At 39.5% G+C, this 21974-nt stretch overlaps 1 protein-coding gene across 7 annotated transcripts in view; it reads right to left on the minus strand.

Annotated features, from left to right (window-relative positions):
* The window catches only part of PDE11A (phosphodiesterase 11A), a 466258-nt gene that overhangs the window by 191613 nt on the left and 252671 nt on the right, over positions 1-21974 (minus strand). For all 7 annotated transcript variants that reach the window (XM_079923541.1, XM_079923542.1, XM_079923540.1 and 4 more), the window contains one exon: positions 10143-10275. In XM_079923541.1, the coding sequence (XP_079779667.1) occupies positions 10143-10275 (133 nt within the window). The remainder of the gene's footprint in view (positions 1-10142; positions 10276-21974) is intronic.

Genomic DNA, 21974 nt, shown 5'->3' on the forward strand with positions numbered 1-21974 from the left:
ATAATTGAGGCAATCCTCTAGTTGTCTATTTGTGGCAATGGCTGTTGTTTCTGGAAAGATAAAGATTAAAATTCACATTATTAGAGTCCCAAATATTAGACCATATGAGACTAAGCAGCCTTTCCAGGAGGCTACCATTAAAATAAATACATTATCTAGGGGTGCCTAGTTCTTTCCAATTAAAGATGTATATACTAAAAATTTTCCAAGTCTCTGTCCTCACTGGGTCTTTCCAGTTAATGGATATAATTTAAGATGGTTTACCTCATGGAGCCATCAAAACATACTTGTCATATTTTCCAGACTCTCTAAGGCAGTCAAAGGGAATGTTAAAAGAATTGGTGATAACGTAATACTACTCATTAATGTGCAATGTGTTTTCTTCCCCTAGAACAATATGTGCAACTTTAATAGTAATCTAAAGTAGTACTTTATCCCCCAAACACCAATCTACCGGTGAGAAATTCTGGTACTAGGACAAGTGAGGGAGGAGATGTTCTGAGTCAGTCCCCTGATTTCCCTGAAACAACAAAGAGGCATTTCTTTATGCCAACCTCATCTGCACATAGGTTTCTAGAACATTGCCTACAAATGATTCCTTAAATTCCTGACGAAAGCACTCCTAAATAATAACTGACCTTTGGACTTAGAGCCGATGCGTTGTCTTCCACTATCAATGCAGCAAAGTCTGTTTGACTCTTAGAACCATGGCCCCCTATTTGTCTTCACTACCCACAGCTTCCCCATTGTACAACTTATTCAAGTCTTAGTAATCCTCCTAACTTTCCTCACCCTCCTGGTCATCTGGAAATTTTATATCCATTGTCCAATCTTCCCTACCAAATCCCATTCTCGGGAAAGGCTCTCAGCCTGGTTTACACTAAGTATCAGCAACTGAGAGATTACCAGGAGCGAGTGCATTTCAGCCCTACCTCTTAATGGTTCCATTTTCCCACATTTCCCTTTGTAACAGAAGCATAACTGATAGACCAGAAGGCGTTACAAAGAATGGAAAAGGAGCTGTCCTGTCAGGCTAGCACTCAGCATCCCAGATTGCAGAAGTGCTTTGCTGTGAAGATCTGACAGGCGAAAGGGGCTTTAATGCTCTAGGTCAAAGGATCTCAGAGCCTGAAGTCCCATTATCCTTAAGTGCTACAGGACAAGGGTAAGAATTTTTGAGTTGTCTGTAACAGGCTTTAATAAAAAAAATTTTTTTTTTTAAATCAGAGAAAGAACGTCACAGGGAAGAATTGCATGGGATTGAAGAGTGACAGAATTAACATCATGATATCTTAGATTTAACTGTGTAACTCTGGGCATCAGCCCCCCATGGCAGAGGAGACCTGGGTGCTGATGGGTTTTCCGCCACTCCTGAATCTGTAACACATAGACCACCAAACCATCCATGAATAAGGCCTGCCCTACTTTTTAGTTATTTTCTGCCATTCCCCTTGCTGAACCTTTCCTATTTAAATGTTGGGTCCAATTGTTCATTTCTGTTGCAGGCAGAAAAGAAACCCTGCATGTAATGGCTCTGAAAATTCTTTCCATAACTATATAAAGGGAAGGAAATACTAAATTAAGCAACAGAATAGTATACCTTATATTGAGTAAATAATAGCTTGTTGTGCATTCGTATACTTGTTTTAAGGTGTTCTTTGATCTAGTATGAAAAAAAAGGGCAGAAAGCTTCACAGATGATGTGCTAGAGTGTAACTAATTATTGGGAGTTGAGTTCATAAGCACAATGCTGACTAAAAGCAAGGCCAGAATAATTGTTTCATGGTGAAGGTATTTGTAAATAGAGTATGCACTCCAAGAAGCCACCTGACCCAATGTCAGGTCATTTGCAAATGCAGTTTATGTACATGCTGTTGGGACAGTCTCAGACAAGGATATTAGTTAGAATAAAATCCAACAAACACTCCTTGCTGACGAGGGCAATAGAAAGTAATCCATCTGAATTCCCCAAAGATACAGCAAGACAAGTTAGTTTACTTAGATCTTGCATTATTTCAATTCTGGTTTTGAGTAACAGTTTATAGTTTTTAGAGGGCTCATAATAGCCTGGTAAAATATAATTTCACATAAGATATAAAAGGTCTAACATTTTAAAACTTCTTTATAATTTTGCCTAATTACAAAAACAATATATGCACTCGTGAAATTTTCAAGTTAAACCAAAATCAAAAGCTGTAATCTTGCCATCTCTAGAGATAGCAACTATTAACAGTTTGGGATAAGTTCTTCCTGATCTTTTCCTACAAATATGTAATATGTTCATACATCAATTTATAATATTCAACAATATATAATTATTCATAAATAACACAGATAATATATTCAATAATATTGAACAATATTCAATAATAATGCTTATTAGATATTGGGGATACATCAGTGAGCAAAACCAATAAAATTCTCACCTTCTTTGAGCTTACATTCCAGTGAGAAAAGGCAGATGGTAAACAATACAAAAAAATACATAAATAAACTATATGTTAGAAGGTATTAAAAATTATGGGGAAAAAATAGAGCAGGATAAAAGGGATTAGAAATACCACCTTACTAACAGGTAACATTCGAACGATGACTATAAAGAGATGAGGATATGACCCACGCAGACACTGGAGAAAGAGTATTTCAGCAGAGGAGTAGCCAGTGCAAAGGCCCTGAGGTAGGGGTATGAGTGGCATGTTCTAGGAGTAACAAGGAGACTGGTGTGGCTGGAGAAGTATGAATGAGGGCTGAGGATAGAAAATGAGGTGACATCATGTAGGGCACTGTAAACCTCTGAAAGAATGGTGAGTTTGGATTTTACTCTAGTGAAGTAAGGAGACTATGAGAACTTTGTGAGCTGACTTGTGATACAATATAACTTAAAAATTTAAAACCCCTGGTATTGTATTGAGAAAAGAGTGTGGAGGGGAAGAGTGGAAGCAGAGAAGTAGATTAAGAAGCTACGGCCATGAAATGGTCCAGAGATGATGGTGGCTTGGACCTGGGTGGTAGCAGTTGAGTGGTGAGAAATGGTCAGATTTTGGATAAATTTTGCAGGTAGAGCCAATTATACTTCCTGATGAGTTAGATGTGCAACACGAGAGAATCATGCCTATAACATTTTTGGCACAAGCATTAGGAAGAACTGAGTTGCCTTAACAGAGATAGGGAAACAGAGGAGCAAGCTTGGCAGAAAAGAGATTGTAAGTTCTGTTTTGGACATGTTAAGTTTGTTGTCTATTAGAAAAATATGTGCATATATATGTATATATACCCACATATATTATTCTATACATACTTTTAAACATTATTCTAAACATACTTCTCTATGACTTGCTTTTGTTCTTGTGGACATTTTTTCCATATCAGGACATACAGATCATCTCATGGGATATTTTGTATGGACTCAATTTTGGTCTTTATTATAGTGTTATAGGCAGAATTCTAAAGATATGGCCTCTAAGACTCACACCTGCCCACCCTTTACTTTGTACAAATCTGGTATAATCCCCTCCCCTCGGGTGTGGGCAGGACTTGTGAATGTGATAGGACTGTCACTTCTTTGATTAGGTTATGTTATAAGGCTGTGATGGGACAGCCTCTCGTGTGTCACTCCTGACATTATGTAAGCCTCTGTGAGAGCCAACTGGAGTTTCTCCCTTTGGCTTTGAAGAAGTAAGCTGCCAAGTTGTGAGAGGGTCATATGGCTAGTAGTACCTGAGGGCAGTCTCTAGGAGCTAAGAGAGACTTTTGGCCAGCAGTCAGTAAGAAAATGGGAAGCTCAGTCTGTAACTGCAAGGAACTCAGTTCTGCCGACAACCTGAATGGGTTTTGAAAAGAATGCCAGGACCAAATGAGAACGCCACGGGGCCACCTCCTTGGTTTAGGCCTTGTGAGACCCTAGGCATCATGCCAGACTTCTGACCTACAGAAGATAATAAACAGGTGTTTGCCTTAAGTTGCTGAATTTGTAGTGATTTGTTACACAGCAACAGAAAATTAATATACATGATATTCCTGTCCGTGTCTTTAGGAGCCAAGCATGAATACCCCTACCACGGAGCAAATGACTGATTAGACTACAAAACTCACTAGCATGATAACCCATGAATGTGAGTGTTTCTTGAGCCACTATGAATAAATATAATGAGTTACATTTAGTCAGTCTTTTCTGTCTTGGCTCCTTTTTGAGGACTGCAGAATCTTGTAAGAGAATTAGCATACAGTGATCTTCATAAGGCTGCAGAATGTAAACCTCAGAAATTTGGTTCTGGCTTTGTGACTATCTTATATAACCACTCTGTCATAATTTTCCACCCATAAACCAAGGAGTTTGGCCTTAAAACTATGCATGCTATCAAGCCCAGCAGGTACCTCTCTAGGAGTCAAACAGGCAGACAGAAGGCAAGTAATCACTGTGCCTCACTGCTAAGTCGTTCTGTTCACCACAAGGAGGGAACACCATTAAATATTTAAAACAATCACAAAGAGAACACACAGCAGGTAAACAACTATGATTACTTGCCCCGTAGCCCTCACAGCAAGTGCCTGGGATGAGGTTTACATCACATTAAAGACACCCCTTTGTAGCTTCTATCAAAAGGAAGACCAAGGGTTTCACAACTGAGATTTCAAAATAAGGATCGTTCTCTTGCTGCATATCTTTGGGCAGAGTTTCTGAGGACTTACCAGAAGTTACCACAAGGTAGGAAAGACACAGAAATGAGAAATGCAGTTTCCACTTTGTATAGCCAAAGCAAATGTTGATGGAATAAATTCTCTCTTATTAGGCACTGGCTTTTAGCCTTATGATTTAAGGACTGGTGGGCTGCTTGGGCCTGGGCAGTATAGCCAGCCCCTAAAATCCGATCATACCTAAATGTGCTTGGGTAACCTGGCCCCTGGATGACTGGCCAGCCACTCTCGTGAAGAGCCAGGGCAGCATATTGCTGGTCTCCGCAGGGGAGGATATGGTGAACATCTCCCCAGAGCCGCCCAAGGCCATAGGACATGCATCCAGCCTTATTCACCTTTGTAGGTAACACCTGCTATTGTTTCTCCTCTGACCAGACAGGAAAAGATCTGGCTTTCTTGAAGACCTACAAGTTATCAGATTATTGCCACCATCCCTTTTTTGCTGTCAACAGTCACCCTTTATTCCTCTCTTTGGCTAGAGACTTTCCTCTTCTTTCCTCATGTGTCTCTGGAGAAAAAGAACATTGACATTGGCTTGTCCATGATCAAGGTCTGCTGGTCTGCAGTTCTGTGTAAAGACCTCCTCATTTAGAGAAAAGGACCTGCTTCTAGCAATCCTTCAAGAACCGAAAAACTAGTCCTCAACCAGACTAAAATCTTCACCTGACATTTATATATTTATAGGACTGCATGATTTACAAAATAGTTATATAGAATTTTACTCGTTACATTATGTATGCAAGTAGTATGCCCAAGACTACCCAGCTGGTGAGTAGGGCAGCTGGGACAAAAAGATAGGTCTGCCGTACATAAATTCCTACACCAGTGTAGACAGAGGAATGACAGAGTGGTGACTGTTTTCCAGGCAGCCACTGAGCAGCTGGTCCCCGTGAGAGGCCACTCAGGGAGAGAGAACTGAATTAGGAATCAGAAAGCCCATAGTCTGTTCTGTGCCCTGTCTTGAGGAAGCTGTGTGGCCTTAGGCAAGTCACTTCAGCTCTCTGAGCCTCTGTTTCCTCACCTGTAAATGAAAGAAATCTCTAATATTTCTATTAACTGAAAGTGATATATCTACAGTATGAAACCCCAGAATAAGGCCAATCCACTTTGGGGGGCTCTATCCCAGGTCCCTGCTGTCTAATGAATTGGTGTCCTTCTTCATGTTCAGTGAAGAGAATTCAAACTGCCAGAATTAGTCACTGAGCCATTGAGAAATTTAGGATAGATGCCAGTGCTCAGGATATAGAGTTATGTTGAGAAAATCTATATGAAAAAATAGGAAATGCTTTGAAAAGAATTCCCCATGAAACCTCCCTGCAAATTATCATTTTTGTTAACCAGCCTCAAATTATTCAGGGAACTTAGTGAATGTAGAGAACAAAAAAGCACATAGTTTTCCCAGTGGAGATACCTATTGGAGATAATCCATTAATCCTAGATTAAAAAAAATGATTTCCTTATATTCTATCACTGATAAACAACTACTTAGTTATGATTACTGGGAGAAATTATGGACCCATATACCAGACTCAAGAAGAGAGGATGTAAACCTTTCCAAGAAGACAGCACAATTCTAAAAGGTACCCTCTGTCTCTAGGATAACTCTAGAATTACCTTTAGTGAAAGGGTGAAGCAATTCCATTTTGTCATTGTATTTTTTTATCTTGAGGGAAATACTTAGTATGTTAATGAAAGATACTATCTGAATTGATTATCTTTATCATATCATCTACACCATCTTATATCAGGCTTGTAAGGAGAAGGTTCAAGCCTCTTAACTTCTTGAGGGAGAGCTCTGTGGCTCAGTCTGGAGTCTGTTTCATTCATTAATTAACATAAGCAGTTGACACCTGTCACTGAGGCAAAATATTCTTGAAAAGGGAGGAAGCCTAAGCAGATAAATAATTTTGTTTTTCCTGGTGTGATACATAACACACACACACTCACACATACACACACACAACATACACACATTTGCAGGACAAATCTATTAACTACCTATATTTAGGCAGAATTCTCTCTCACCTCCATCTGTATTGATTAATTCTTTTCCAATTTTTTCCCTCTCAGCATGAGAAGGGGAACATAAAGTAATTTTATATTTCAGTACCACACAAAGAGAACATGTAAAAATCATGGTATATTGCATCTTCAGATTTGCATTTAAAATCTGGTATTAGTTGTGTGGAAGATTGGAAGCATTTTAGGTGGAAGGTCAAGAAATAATGATGGTCTAGGTACTAGGGAAGAAAGTGACTTCACAAAATGGTCACTGCTTAAACTACCACAGTTTACTGTCTTCAGACATCATTGCCTCTAACTACTGGATCAGGGCATGAAATTTTTATGCTCAGTCCCATAGAATTAACTGTTGCATTTTTGCTCAAGAGCCCACAACATTCTTTTTATAGATGAGCGGGCAGGCTGTCTTACTGGAATGGAGCAGTGTGTGGAGGAAGATATAAAATGGCTATATCGCTAATCAGGAAGAGATGTGGTAGGAGTCTGCCTGTAGACATAAGGATATAGGCTATTCAGGCTCACTATATTGTATCAGCAAGAAGTATTCTTGAGACATATACTGTTTTTCATAAGAAAAAAAGTAATGATTGGTCAAGAACTTTTTATTCCCTGTTAAAGGTGAAGATACCTGTAGCCTATGACCCAGCATGTCACTCTCCTAGGTACAGACACTACAAAAACTCTTGCACATGTGCACTTGGAGACATGGACAAGAATGTCTTTGGCAGTTATGCATGTAACAGCAAAACACTGAATCCAAATGCCCATCAACTCTGCAGTGGATAAAGTGACACATTCATACAATGTAATACTTAGAAGTCCTAAAAATAAATGAATGAATTACAAGTGCACATGACTCAGGAATTTATGTTGAATGAACAAGCAAGCCACAGAAGAAGATATACAGTATAATTCAATTTATATAAAGTTCAGAGACATGCGAAATGTAAAATATGTAATAATATGTAAAAAATGTAATAATATATTTGGCAGGGATTCAAACATATGTGATGAAACTATATATAAAAGCAAAGGAATGTTAAATTTAAATTAGGATAGTGTGTGGGAAATAAAGGAGACTGGATTAAGGAAGATCAGTACAAGGATTCAAAGGTAATGATTGTATTCTTTTTCTTAAACTGGGTGGTGGGTGTTTATCATGTTTTGTTACACTTTTGCATATGTCTTATGAACCAACTTTTAAAATGGTGTAAATTTGTTGACTCTTTTTGCTACCCCAGAATTTGACTTTATGGCCCAAAGCTCAGAGCAGAATAATAGCAAGCCATACCAAATTTAGCACTATAATTTGGGGTAGGAATCGACCATCATCTCTTAACCTCTAATCTAATATGTTGACTTTGTAACAATGAATTGGCAATTAATGATTTTTTTCTGCATAGCTAGCCTTTCAGTTTGTTCAGCTGTTACTGATGTTAGTAATAGAATACTGAGAACATTTCTTCATAAAAGTGTGTGTCTAGAGGTCTTTTCTTCAGTATCCTCTCTCTAAAGTCAAGAAGGAAAGAAACATAGCAGAAGGCAAAACTTCATAACATCAATCCTAACCCAATTATAATGTTAATGCATATAAATATTGACACCTATAAATCATTTCTGCTCTGTTAGTCACAGAACCAGGGATGATGGTATTCTTCCTTACAGGAGGAGAACTAAAGAAGTTCTGGACTGTGTACTTTCCCAGGGAGGGTATCTCAAAGCTCAGAAATACTGCATCAGAACTGACAAGAGCTAGAGGCTGGTGAGCATTGGGGCAGCTAAGAGAGCACACTGGAGAGACACCCAACTCAGAAAGGGAGTTCATGAAAGGATGTCCAAGATACAGGCATCTCCACTTGATGTTGAAGAATGAATAGAAAATACGTAGAGGATGTAGCCTGGGGAAAGAGAATTCCAGGCAGCCACAGAGATGTGGTAAATTTCACGAATTTAAGCTTTCCATGCAGACATCTGCAAAGATCTGAATGAAGTTATACATTTGACTTGGATTCCAGCCTCCCAACCATTGCTGTGTCCCACCCCAGACATTGGAGACAGCACAGGGCAGGATTCAGAGGCAGAGCTGTGGAGTCTGAGAGACTAGGACTGAATCCTTGTCTGTCTCCAGAGTCGTAGACCAGCTCTCATTTCTGATTAAATGTTCAGTTATTATTACTGATCTAACCTTTGTTCTGAAGCCAGTGTGATCTTTCTAAAGTATAACTCCTGCTTCTCCCCCATATGCAACTCAACTAGTGTTTCCCCATTGCCCACGATAAATACTCAAACTTCTTAACAGGGCTTTCAAAGCCTTTGGGCGATCTGCCCCCTACTTCCCTCCCCCACCTCATCAACCTGGCCCTCCAGCTACATTAACTCATCTCCATTCCCAGACTCCTCATGCTCTCTCAGCCTTTCCTGGAACACACCACTGTCCTCACTGCAACACTCCTGTTACTCTTCAGACCTTAGCTTTGTAATGTAGTAATTTAATCTTGCAATTTATTGAATACACACCACACACACATATGGGTGCACACACACCCCTAGAGACATTTTATAAATTAATGTAAATTTATCTGGATGCTACTCTATACCACCTTAAAAGTTAGGCTTCTGCCAAGTCAGAATCTATATTAATATATTCTGTACATCAGCACAATGCGCCTACATAATTAACATTAAACAGTAACAGAAGCCAACGTACTCTTTCTTGGGAGCAATCTTATAAAATATGGTAGTTGTACTAACATCTATCGGGAAATAACTATGTTATATACACATTTTTATTATTAACCATTTCATAGTTTAATATAAACTATGTTTAATATAAAATGTGCATGAGTATACTTAATGCATGGGTTTACTTATATGTTTAATACAAAATGCCCCCAATCATAAAAGAGCATCAGACTAGAGGACTAAAGAATGTCTTTAGCAGTTATGTGTGTAACAGTGAAACACTGAATCCAAATTTCCATCGATACTACAGTGGATAAAAAAAGTGACACTTATTCATACAATGGAATACTTTGCAGCAGTGAAAATAAATGAATGAATTACAAATTCATGTGACTTAGGAACATATATTGAATGGAAAAGCAAGTCACAGAAGAATACATACAGTATAATTCAGTTTATATAAAGTTCAGAGACATGTACAATATAATTGGCAGGGATTCAAACATATGCAATTAAACTATATAGCCATTTTGCCACAAATCAGTGTAGAGACAGGAAGCTTTCCTGTCAGTCAGCAGTAGGCGATGCTAAAACTCAGATCACAGGGGAAAGATTTAGAAGAATTGCCAGTAAATTCAGGGGTTGCTCTTGAGTTGTATGATGTCCCTTTTTTGCTTCAGCCAGCAAACCATCAACAGGGTAACAACCGAACCTTAAGACTGCAACCAGAGGCCTCCTCTTACCTCAGCATCAAAGCGGGGATCCTGGTAGGCGTCACTGATGTTTACTGGAAGGCCTGTAGAAGCTACCAGCTCAGCAACGCTGTTATTTATCAGCCAGTCGGAGTATGATGATTTCTCCATGCTTTCTTTGAAACTATCAGAACACCAAGGCAGGCAGTAAGAAAAGAGAAAAACATCAGTTTACCTGCAAGCAAACCCTGCAAAAGTACACTCATAGCAGGATTACCTACCCTCATTAAGAAGGGGTAAGTGACCTTAATCACAGAACAATAGTGAGGTAATTATAAGCAGCTACTTTATCATGTAAAATAATCAACTCCATGGGTAGAAATGATAGACCCTCTATGATCCAGAGGATAACTCTAGGTTGTATTTAGGCCCCAAAGCAGGCAGACATAAAGCAGATAACCAGGTAATGACCAAAATTGATGATAGGATGCCAACGCCATGGCATAATCAATTCCACTGACCTTCCCAGCTTGCACCCCCTAACTAAGCAGACCAGATGCTTGATACCAGGGAGAATTAAACCTAAGGATGGAGAAAAATCCGGAAATAAATTGAGAATTTACAAAAGTTTAAGTGTAGCAAAAGAGCACATCTAGACTCAGTGTTAGTGTTTTGTAACTATTGTTGTAGTTTCAGAGTATGTTTCTTAACAAAAACACACTTCCTACTTACAAAATCTTACTGGAAAATCTGTTTTAACTCTACCCTTAACAATAATAATTTAAAATAATCCATATTTGATTTTAACAAGGAATTTTATGTTAAATGATTTTGTGAATTTTCCTTTGTGTCACTTTCACTACTTCACTACAAATGTCAAATTTACAGAAATGCCATAAGAATTAGTAAGACTCCTCACTTCATCCCTCCCTTCCATCATTTCTCCCCCCCATGCCTATTGAGCACTGCCACGAGCTGTGGAAATGCAAACTTGAGCACTGTTCAAATTAACAATATCAAGGAAAATTTTCCGGGAGGATGTTAGATTTGTGGCTTGACCAGTAATAACTGAAATTATGTAAAAGAATGCAAGTATACAGGGCAATGTTTTCCAAACTACGTTCTGTGGAACCCTGGGTTCCTGAAGATGTTAATGAGTGTACTACAGTCAGAATAATACCTCTGTTGACTTTTTAATCTAAGCTGCATTATATGTAATAAAAACACTAAATGCTGTACACAGTCGTTGTTATTATGCAATAATGTGCCTGTGTGGAATTTGTGCCATACTGAGAATGCCAGAAACTGACATGGAGAGGCCACCAGATGTGTGAACGAGAGGGAAGCACAGACATCATTTACCATCATGAATATATCTCATCTGTAATGACTGCTGGTCTGCGTCTGATAAATTCAACATATATTTGTGAGGTTATTCAGCCCTTATTGCATATTAAACGTTACTGGTACATAAACGTATTCCCTATGGATCTCTGGCTGAAGATGGAAGTGTTAATAAAAAGCAGAGTCTTGAATTTCTCAGATGATGGCTAAGTCAAAGAAGGAAAAAGACTGAGGACTTCAAAGAGAAGATGAAGCCTTTATTTTCTCAAACAAACAAAGGAACAACAAAAAAGTCCACGTTTTATTTTCTCTTTGCTGTACTCTACCTGTGAGAAGTGAAATTTTACATTGTGCTGTAATGAAAGCAAAATACAGGAAGAAACATAACAGCGCTCCTGATATGAGGTTCCAACTTAATGAAGTCACTTGTCAGCTTATAAAATCATTCAATGCTGATGATTTCTTGCAGTGATTAATCAAGCTATTGATTCATTCTGCGCTGCCTGTGTACCACAGGTTTTGTCTACATCTCTTCTGTGATGAAACAATGTGGAAAATGCTGACCTGGTGTGTGGTGGGAAGAAGAGCTGTGCAGGACCCTGGGGACGAGCCAGGGAGGGAACCTGCGAAAGAAACGCTGGGGTGGGGGAGGCTGAGGAGGGGTAACCAAGAACTAAGGAAGGAAGCAGCTTTATCAACAAGTGTCAAAAACCTTTAAGTGGGTCTCAGGATGGGCAAGAGTTCAGCAAGGAGAGATTGGAAGGGTGAGGAAGAAGGCACCCATGGAGGAGGAAAGAGCAGGAACAAAGGACATGAAGCAGCAGAGTACAAGGGTGTGTTCTTGGAACATGGATTAATCGCCTTGGAGCACGGGACGCATACTGTGGGGAATAAGACTGAACAGGAGGTCAGAGCCCAAAGGTGGAGGCTTTGACCAAGGAGCTGAGACCTATGTTATAGGCAATGGGGAGTGATGTAAGAGTATTGAGCAGGGAAGTGACAGGACTTGAGCTGTGACCTTAGGAAACTTAATCCAGGGAGAATGAGCAAGAAGAACTGGCTAAGAGAGGCTGAAGGTGGGGAGAGGTCCTGGCAGACCAGTTAAGTTGTGCAGTGGGAGGTGACGATGCTGGCCACTCAGGAGGTACTGCAGACGATTCCACAGGGCTTGGTGGACAGGCAGCAATGGCTTACATTTTGCTGCTGTATGCCTGTGGCACTACTGGCAGAAGGGAGTTGTTTAGAGGATTGGGGAGATGGAAGAAGATAACAGACATTCTGTGAGCCTGGAACACGTTATTCATTGTTGAAAATCCAGGACCAGAGCCCATATCAAGTCTTCAGGACTGAAAATACTGATACAGAGTTGGGGCTATCTTCAGGGAAGATAGGGAATAAAGATAGGGAAGATAGGGAATGGATGAGATCACTCAGGGAGAGAATATATAGGTAAATCTGTAGGGGAAGGAAGAAGAAAGGCAGTAATAAAGAGGAGAAAGAAAAAAGGGAAAACAAATTAATCATCACCCACGGTGAGCGAAGGGAAGCTGGATGCTTACCTAACTAGTTTGTTTTGTCCTCACCTAAATCCTATGAGTACAATTCTCTACATTTTACAGATCAGAAAACTGAGGCTCAGAGATGCTAAATGACTTTCCCAAGTGGAAATAGGATTTTCAGCTAAAGTGTGACTCCAAAGTGTGACTCCACTTCTGTTTACCTTGTTGCCTCTCTGGGAAGGAGTCGATGGGTAGGAATAGAGCAAGAAGAGTAGGTTTTCACTAAAAAGAAGGGAGGCCAGTCAACATTACAGAGGGTTTCAGGGAGAGGCTGCAGGTAACAAACACTTCAGCCTCAGGCTGCAGTCAAGGAAGAAGGAGGACAAAACACTGGATTTGACAATCCAGAGCTTTAGGTCCCTACTTACAGAATCCTCAAAGATGATGATGGAAACACTTACTGAGCAGGGGCTCCTGAAAGACTCCTTCTAGATCTAGAGCTGCTCAGAATCTGGCTTAGTGCCATGCACATGTACTGAAATCACTCCAAACTGTAGACAATGCTGCACATATACTGAAATCACTCCAAACTGTAGACAATGCAAAAGCATCAGCCCTGGGCTACAGGCACTGCTGAGGTGGCTTCTAGAAAGTACAAGCTATGGTCTCTGCCCTCGGGAGCTTGCCACCTAGTCCGGGAGGTGAGAAATAAACACGCTGACATTAAACAACGCACGACTCAAATACCCAGTTCAAATTTCAAATAAAAAATTTGTCACATGGCTGTGTTGGCTAGTTGCCAAGCCAATTGTGCCAATCATGAATGAGGAAGAAGTATAGGGAGGGAGAAACAACTGCAGGTGGGGCTAAGGCTTCAGGTGAGGCTAAGGCTTCAGAGAGGAGATGAGATTTGAACTGACCTAAAGCTGCAACAGTGCAAACAGATTTTCTGAAAACCACCCCTCCATTTCCCTCAGTTTAATCTTGCCTAGGTACATAAATTAAGGCCCAGGGGGACAGGATGGTTAGAGAGACAGCAAGGTTGATTTGTCAGTCTAAGTATTTATATCACATTCTGGCCTTTGTACCATTCAACCTTCCATGATTCTGGAATGCAGAATCATGACACTGAGTTAGAGCTTTCAAAACCTTGATCCTTTTCTTTAAAAAAAAAAAAAAAGGTAATTTTGTTTTATGATTAAGACTATGGGTTTCAGAGTCAGACACACTGACTTACATGACTCTCTTGCCACTTCCAAGCAAAGTACTCTCAGACAAGTTACTTACATTTCATCTGTAAAATGGGTATAATACTACTACTTAGTTATTGTGCAGATTAAGGTAATAATTTATGAAAGTACTTATCATATTATCTAGCCCATAGCAAACATTTTTTTTAAGTATCAACTTTTTAACAACTTCTAAAGTAAATTCTGCATGTGACAGTACCCCTTTGGACATTTCAGCAATGTGGTGTTGTGGGTTTAATCACAAAGGAAAAGGCCCAAATTATTTCTACTTCTTGAGGGACACATCTAGCTTAAAGGATCAGTTCTTTCATAAAGGTCCTATAGGTCAACTCCTCCTGATTTACGAGGGCCCTTTTATTCTGTGTGGTTTACTCCCTTTGACTGACTGCTGTTGGAATAGAACATGGTAAGATCATGGACATAGCTATGTATATTATGCAGGTTCTGCCCTGTACAGGGGTGCCCTGTCAAAGGAATGAATGGGGCTGAAATCTAGCCTAGTTGCGCACATTGGTTTAGAGCTGCATCCATCTAGAGGGAGTACCTTTTTCCTATCTCACAGAGACACTGTAAGGGCTGAAAATGGCTCTGCTTCAATCTCTTCTTCAACACACATGACAAATGGACATCAATATCAAACTGAATGCCTTTAGTGACAGGGAACTCATTACCTACAAAAATATTCCATGCCATTTTGTGGCAGCTCAATCTACTTTCCAATAATCACCATCTTTTGCTCCCAGTCCCATGGTTTGCAGCCACAGAGCATGGCTCTAATTAACTGACAGCCCTTGAAATATTCGACAATAATTAACATGTTCCCTATAATCCTCCACCTGAGATCATTCTTTTTAACTTATCTCCAATTCCTTCAGCTACTCCCTTTGTGGCATAGCTTCCTTATTCTCATCCTCCCAGTCCTAGATGCGTCCGAGATGGTTAATAGCCCTCTTGCGTATGAAAGCCAGTCCGGAACAGTCTTGGCCGTGGGGTCTGAGCAGCATAGAGGTGGGATGACCACCTCCTTCATTCTGGATCCTGTTCCCACCAATGAGGCTCAGGATTAATAGTTCCTAATAGCTCTTTTTTAAAAATAGGGTTTTTTGTTTGTTTGTTTTTTGCGGTACGCGGGCCTCTCACTGCTGTGGCCTCTCCCATTGCAGAGCACAGGCTCCGGACGCGCAGGCTCAGTGGCCATGGCTCATGGGCCCAGCCGCTCCGCGGCACATGGGATCCTCCTGGACTAGGGCACGAACCCGCGTCCCCTGCATCGGCAGGCGGACCCCCAACCACTGCGTCACCAGGGAAGCCCTTAAATAGGTTTTTGAAAGCTTAAATTAATATCCCAAATTGAATTAACCAATTTTCTAGAGCCCCCAAAATATGACCAGAGATATCAAAGGTCAATAAATTCAACACTAAGGTTTTCAATTTGAGCCATAATCAACCTAGGGAGAGTCACTGCAGTTTGGAAACACATCAATAATTTGATTACTCCACAGCCTGTGAGTGCAGATGAGATCATGTCAGCTCAGTGGATCTTAGCTGCCATGTGCATGACTGCAAAATGACCAGTTAGGTTATTTTAACTGTTTAAAAAGTAGACCTCCTTAAGATCAAGATTAGTTTAAAATAACAAGCATATTGTAAAGTAATCCTTCAGCTTGTATTTTACTAGAACCAGGTGCATATGAAGATGTGGGTTTTTAAGTGAGTTTCCTGTAAAGAGCTACAGTTTGATTCCTTTTCCTCAGTGGTATCTTGCTTCCAAGTGTGAGACTCATACTGACTTCAAAGAGAATTTCATGAGCTTAAATATATTGACTGTGGAGGGATAAAAGAGAATTGCCCTATTACAGAAAACACATAGTTCCTGAAATGTGGCTGTCCCTGAAATAAGGGCCAGTGAGATAGATATAAACCTCGGGTCGACAAGGTGCAGAGCAGCATAGGAGAGAAATCGATACAAGTAAAACAAAACTAGACAAAATAAAATACCCCAGGGAGCAGGAACTTTGCCATCTTCAATTGTCTGAAAAACCTACCTTAGCTAAAGGTTCAAACACAGAAAATTGTATGAAAATAAACTTAAGACTATTTTTTAGAATTCTCAAAACAAGTCTCTAAATTAGAAGACAAAATATCTGAAGAAAATAATATTAATCATTAGACTGTGTCTGTATTGACGGTTTTGTTCTCAACACTAGAGTTCACTCTAGTTTTCACTAGGGACTCCCAAGACTTCACTTTTTCAAGAATAACCATTGGTTGGGCCCCTACAAAATGCTGGAAAGTAGTGGGTGAATCTTGCATGAAGCAATTAAAAAGGGTCTTTTCCTTTTTGCTGAAAGGAGTTGGTCAGCTCAGCCCTGACCATCCTTAGATATATGTATATACGTACAGAAAGAGGTATAGACAGGAGCAAAAGGGGCCCCACCTTCAGGGAGCTCACAAACAATGACAATGGATTGTGACGTCCTAAGGAAGGATGTACAAGACATTACGGCAATGGAGAGAAGGGCCAGTTCTGTTTGGGCTGGGAATGGTATTTGGGAACTACTTCGCAAAGGAAGTTGGTATAAGCTGATCTTTGTAGGATAAGAATGAACTCATCTGGCAGAGGAAGAAGGTAAAAACAATTCAGACAAAACCACAGCAAGAGTAAAGCTTTAGAAGTGTGAGGTTTTCTGTGTTGATATGACGAATAGTACAGCTAAAACTTAGGCTAAATGGTAGCAGTGATGAATAAGGCTAAAACGGAAGAGGCCAACCTGTATATTGTGTGGCTCCATACACAAACACAACCACATTTATACTACTGATGATTCCTGCACGGGTGTCAGGAGCCCACTGAGTCCTGAGTTCCCTACATATGCATCCAAGCCCTTTCTGGACACTTCCTCCTGGTTACCCACAGGCACCTCAAACTTAACATTTTCAAGACTGAACTAATACACTCTCCTTGATGTGCTAACAATCATTAATAAAAACTGTGACCATTAACTAAAAATAGATCATTGGGTAAGGAACAGAAGTTTCAACATAGACACAATCTATTTTCTCATTTTCAGGGAATGATTGATTGTCAATTGACCTCGATAGTGTGAATATTATCCAAGGGGGGTAGGATTCAGAGAGGCGAAGAGTCAGGAACTCCAAAAATTCTTTAGGACAGATATTTCTTTTTCATGCTTTGTAAGCAAAAAATGATTTTTTTATCTACATGCTATGCCTGGTACTATTTTCCATCTTGCTTCATTGACTAGAGGTCAGTCTGAACTTTGGTTCACAAAGATATATTCCCCTCCTTACTTCTTCTTCTCAAGTAAGCCTGCCTATCCCTGGGTCCTTCCTGAAGCTTCAAGCTGTGCAACATTATTTGAAGTTGTCTTTCAATTAGGAGATTAAGGAACTAAGTCAATATCACTGGGACTTAAAGCTAGGACCCCAGCAGGAGAATCTCAAACATCTAAGTCTAGGACATTAATAATTTCCTACTGGCTTCAGTATATCTTTGAAGGTTACCAAATAAGTCTTTCAGACATAAAAGGTAATGGGAGAGAATGTAGTTAGCGAGTAGAACCAGCCTGTCAGTTCTTATACTGTGGTGGGAGAGGAAGATGCTCTAATTTCCACACCTTCCTGAATTTTATCATGACCTGGACCTGTTAAATGACTTGCCTTTAAGGTCTTGCCTGAGGACACTTCATCACACGCGTATTTCTCTCATTTCAAGCATTGTGTTATCAGAAATGAAGACGTGGAAACCAAATAATACATTTTCTATACTTCATTTCCTCAAGCTGTACAATTAGAGTGATGAAATTTATCACCCCTAGGAGTTGGTGTCACTTTGGGAAGTGTCTTGTGCCTCTCAGATGGGTGTCATATGGCATTACGGTGAGTGGTTGGTGTCTACAATTTAGCACCATGTGGTGACAACTGCTTGGTTTCACAGCTGAGCAAAGCTGGGTTTTTGGGGTTTTGTTTTTGTTTTCTTTGTATCTTGGCCCAACATTTCCTTGCTGTGAAACTACAGATAAAATTTTAACTCTGCCTGTTAGTTTCCATAATAGAAAATAGGGGAAAGATAGCCCATTTTACAGGGCTGTTTTGAGGATACAATAATATAATGTTGAAGAATGCATGACACATAGAAAGTTCTCAATAAGTATCAGTTCCTTGTAGGCCACAGATTTTTCTTTTATGAAAAACACTAGGTGAGACATGTTCTGTTTAACTGCTTATCTACTGGGGCAGGAGAGATGTTACTGTTTTTGGCTGTGGCATTGTTGTCAGATTTGAAGAAAAAATGTGCTATGATAATAAAGGACAGAGGTAAAATTCTATCCTTCTAGATGGGTCAAGTAGCCCTCCCCGATCTCTCTTTGGGGCTGCTGTGGGCACCTCCACCCATCTGCTCTGGATTGAGGGCATACCTTCCCACAGGTCCTGGGCATATGTCTACACAGTAAGAAATAAAAGACTCAATGTGTTAAAATATTAACTAAGGCATGTTAAATGAGAGACCTACAAAAATGAGAGAGCCAAGCATAAAAACCAATCGTTAAGAATTCTGAGTTCCCATGATTCCATTTACTGTGTGCCATCAATCTAAGGGACAGCTGACCTACAAAGCTACTTCCTTATGTTTGATCTCAGTACTTATTCATGCGCCTTGTTGTTCATGGGATATTTGTATAGCTTTAATTCTCCTCTGTGACAGTTTTACTAGAGTGACAAGCCCACTGGCCTGAAATAAATAGGGATAATGAGAGGGTTTGTCTTTCATTTGAGTCTTCATGTTCAAAGGTAGAAAAAAGAAATTAAATGTATTTAAGAGGTGAAAGTTAGATGCTTGGGAAATATGTCTACTTGAGTTTCCTAAGATTTTGGAAGATACAAAACTTTGTTACAAATATTTCCTCTCCTTCATTGATGTTTAGTTCTTATAATTAGCATCAGGCAAACCAGGTGTAGACACATACATTACTAGTGCCATGGAGGGTATTTATAAAATAGGGTTATTTGGGGGATTGGGGGCCATATAAGCCTAAAAATATCAAAGTGATACTATCCCTGCTCAGGTCAGTGTGTAAACACTCCATTCTAATGACACTCTTTATATTTTTAGGGAAAGGGGCTAGGAAATATCTAGGTGACTATGTAACAATGGAGCTTCCTGATAAAGAAGAGGCCTTGGTACCAGAGCTTAGTCTCGGGTACCAATCTGTCTTCCATTAAACTAATTCAGACCTGCTGAAATACCTCCTTGCGAAACAACCGAAAGGGAGTTGGGCCATCTGGATCTTTCATTCTTCAATTAGCAACATTAAATACTGGCATAATAAGCTTCAGCAGCCCTGAATTTGCCACAACAGACAGTCAAAAAGAATGTCCTAAGGTTCCTGTTTAAAGGAAGTTACACAACAAAAGAAATCTTATGTTCCAAGATGACTGGTCATGGTGGTGACAGTGCTGTTTTCATGTTTAATGTTTTAAAGATTTTCTTCATTTCCTTGAAATCAGAATAAGTATCACGTTTCTATTTCTACAAAAACTCCTGTCATATGCTTCCTAGCAGAGGTACAGTCAAAGAAAGAAGATCCATGAAGAAGAAAGTAAAAGAAAGAAAATGTATTCATGACATACTGTGGGAGTATTCTGTCTTACATCAGTGTGTAAGTTTGTCTAACATTCCCTATTACTCTAGGTAATAGAGAAATTTAAAAGAAGGTAAGAAGACGACAGACCTTCCAAACTGGCACAGTAAAGCCCACTAAAAATCTGTTCCTCCATAAAAGCATGAGAATACTAGCAAAAATTGTCAAAAATCAACTTTTTGAAAACCCTGGAAATTAAAGAGAGGCTTACAAAAATCCAAGGAGTGTTTATTCAAGAAAAACAGTTCAATTTCTGTAAGGGCAGTATGTTGTGTGGCATTTTAACTTACCTTATTGTCATCTCCCTCTCCCTAGCTCTGGGGTAGTGGTGAAAACCAACAGATTCATAACCATGCTAGCTGTGAAAACTAGCAGGCAAGCAGCCACTGGCAGAAGAAGAATGGGTTTGGAGCCCTCCAAAATCCTATCCCCACAGAACTGTCATTATTTGACATGTTTGGCAGTTCCACGGAAACCTCCACTCATAGAGCTTTCCTTTATTTAACCTGACTTGGAGCTTGCTCACTAAGAACAGCCTTTATCCCCAGGTATCTGTGGAAAAAAAACACAAAACAGCAGCAACTGTTTAACATCACAACTGCCTTAGGCAGGAAAACAGTTACACCTAACAAGAAACTGACCAGAAAACTTAAAAGAAGAAGTGCAGGAATAAGATATTCCTGGGGAGGTTTGAAAAGTTCTGACATATTCCTGGAAATCTAGAGTTGTATTTATGCCCAGGAAAGACCTGAGAAGGCCCTAATCTCCCACCTCTGGTTGACCTTAAAGTTCTACGAAAGCAGAAAGTAAAAGCTAAGTAAACTTCCTGTCAGAGAATTGAAAGTATGCCCCACGTGAACACAGATCCCCTCAGCAAGGCTGGAAGACTTATTGGTTCAAGTTTTTTGTTTGTTTGTTTTTAAGAAAATCTCGGTCCAGTCATTAGCTGGCAAACTACCTAACTATGCAGAGAATTCAGTTGCCACACACAACAAAGATAGTTCATGAAAGTCATGAAACAACAAACAGCAGAAACAACAACAGAAACAAATAGAAACAACCACAAACTCTGGATGGAGTGGGTAAGGAGTAGATTTTATTTCCAGAGTTTCCACATTATATTATTTAAATTATTCAGGTTTCAACCAAAACAGAGAGAGAGAGACAGAGGGAGAGAGAGAGAGACAAAGAAATAGGAAACTATACAGGAAAAAGCAGATGACTGTCTCCAAGTAAGCCCAGATGTTGGACTTACTAGACAAAGACTTTAAATGAGCCAATATAAATATGTTCAAAATACTAAAGGGAACCATACCCCGTTCCCTCCAAAAAACTAAAGGAGAATATGATAACAATGTCTCACCAAATATAGAATATCAATAAAGTGATGGAAATTATAAAAAAGAACCAAATAGAAATTCTGGAATTAAAAAGAATAATAACTAAATGAAAAAATCACTAAGAGGGCTCAACAGCAGTTTTCAGAAGCCAGAAGCCAGAATCACTGACCTTGCAAATAGGTTAATTGAAGATAGAGACTATCTGGTCTTAGGAACAAAAAAATGAAGGAAAACAGAGTCTCAGAGATATGTGAGACATTATTAAGCATATAAACATATCCATAATGGGACTCTCAGAAAGAGAGGAGACAAAGAAAAGGAGCAGAAAGAATATTTGAAGAAATATGGTAGAAAACTTCACATATTTGATTAAAATAAACATTAATCTATACATTCAAAAAGCTCAACAAAATCCAAGTACCATAAACTCAAAGTGATCCACACCTAGACACATCATTAACAAACTGTTGAAAGACAGTGACAAGGAGAGAAGCTTGAAAACAGCAAGAGACGTGACTCATCACATACAAATGTTCCTCAGTAAGATCAATAGCTCCATGATCAGAAACCATGGAAGCCAGAAGGCAGTTGAATGACATATTCAAAGTGATCAAAGAAAAAGACTGTCAACCAAGAACTATAGATCCAGCAAAATTACACTTCAAAAATAAAGGAGAGGTTAAGACATTCTCAGATAAACAAAAACTGAGAAAATTCATTGCCAGTAGACTTGCCCTATGAGAAATACTAAAGATAGTCCTTCAGGCTGAAATAAAAGGACACTAGA

This window comes from Stenella coeruleoalba (assembly GCF_951394435.1).
Source record: "Stenella coeruleoalba genome assembly, chromosome: 6".
Lineage (NCBI taxonomy): Eukaryota > Metazoa > Chordata > Mammalia > Artiodactyla > Delphinidae > Stenella > Stenella coeruleoalba.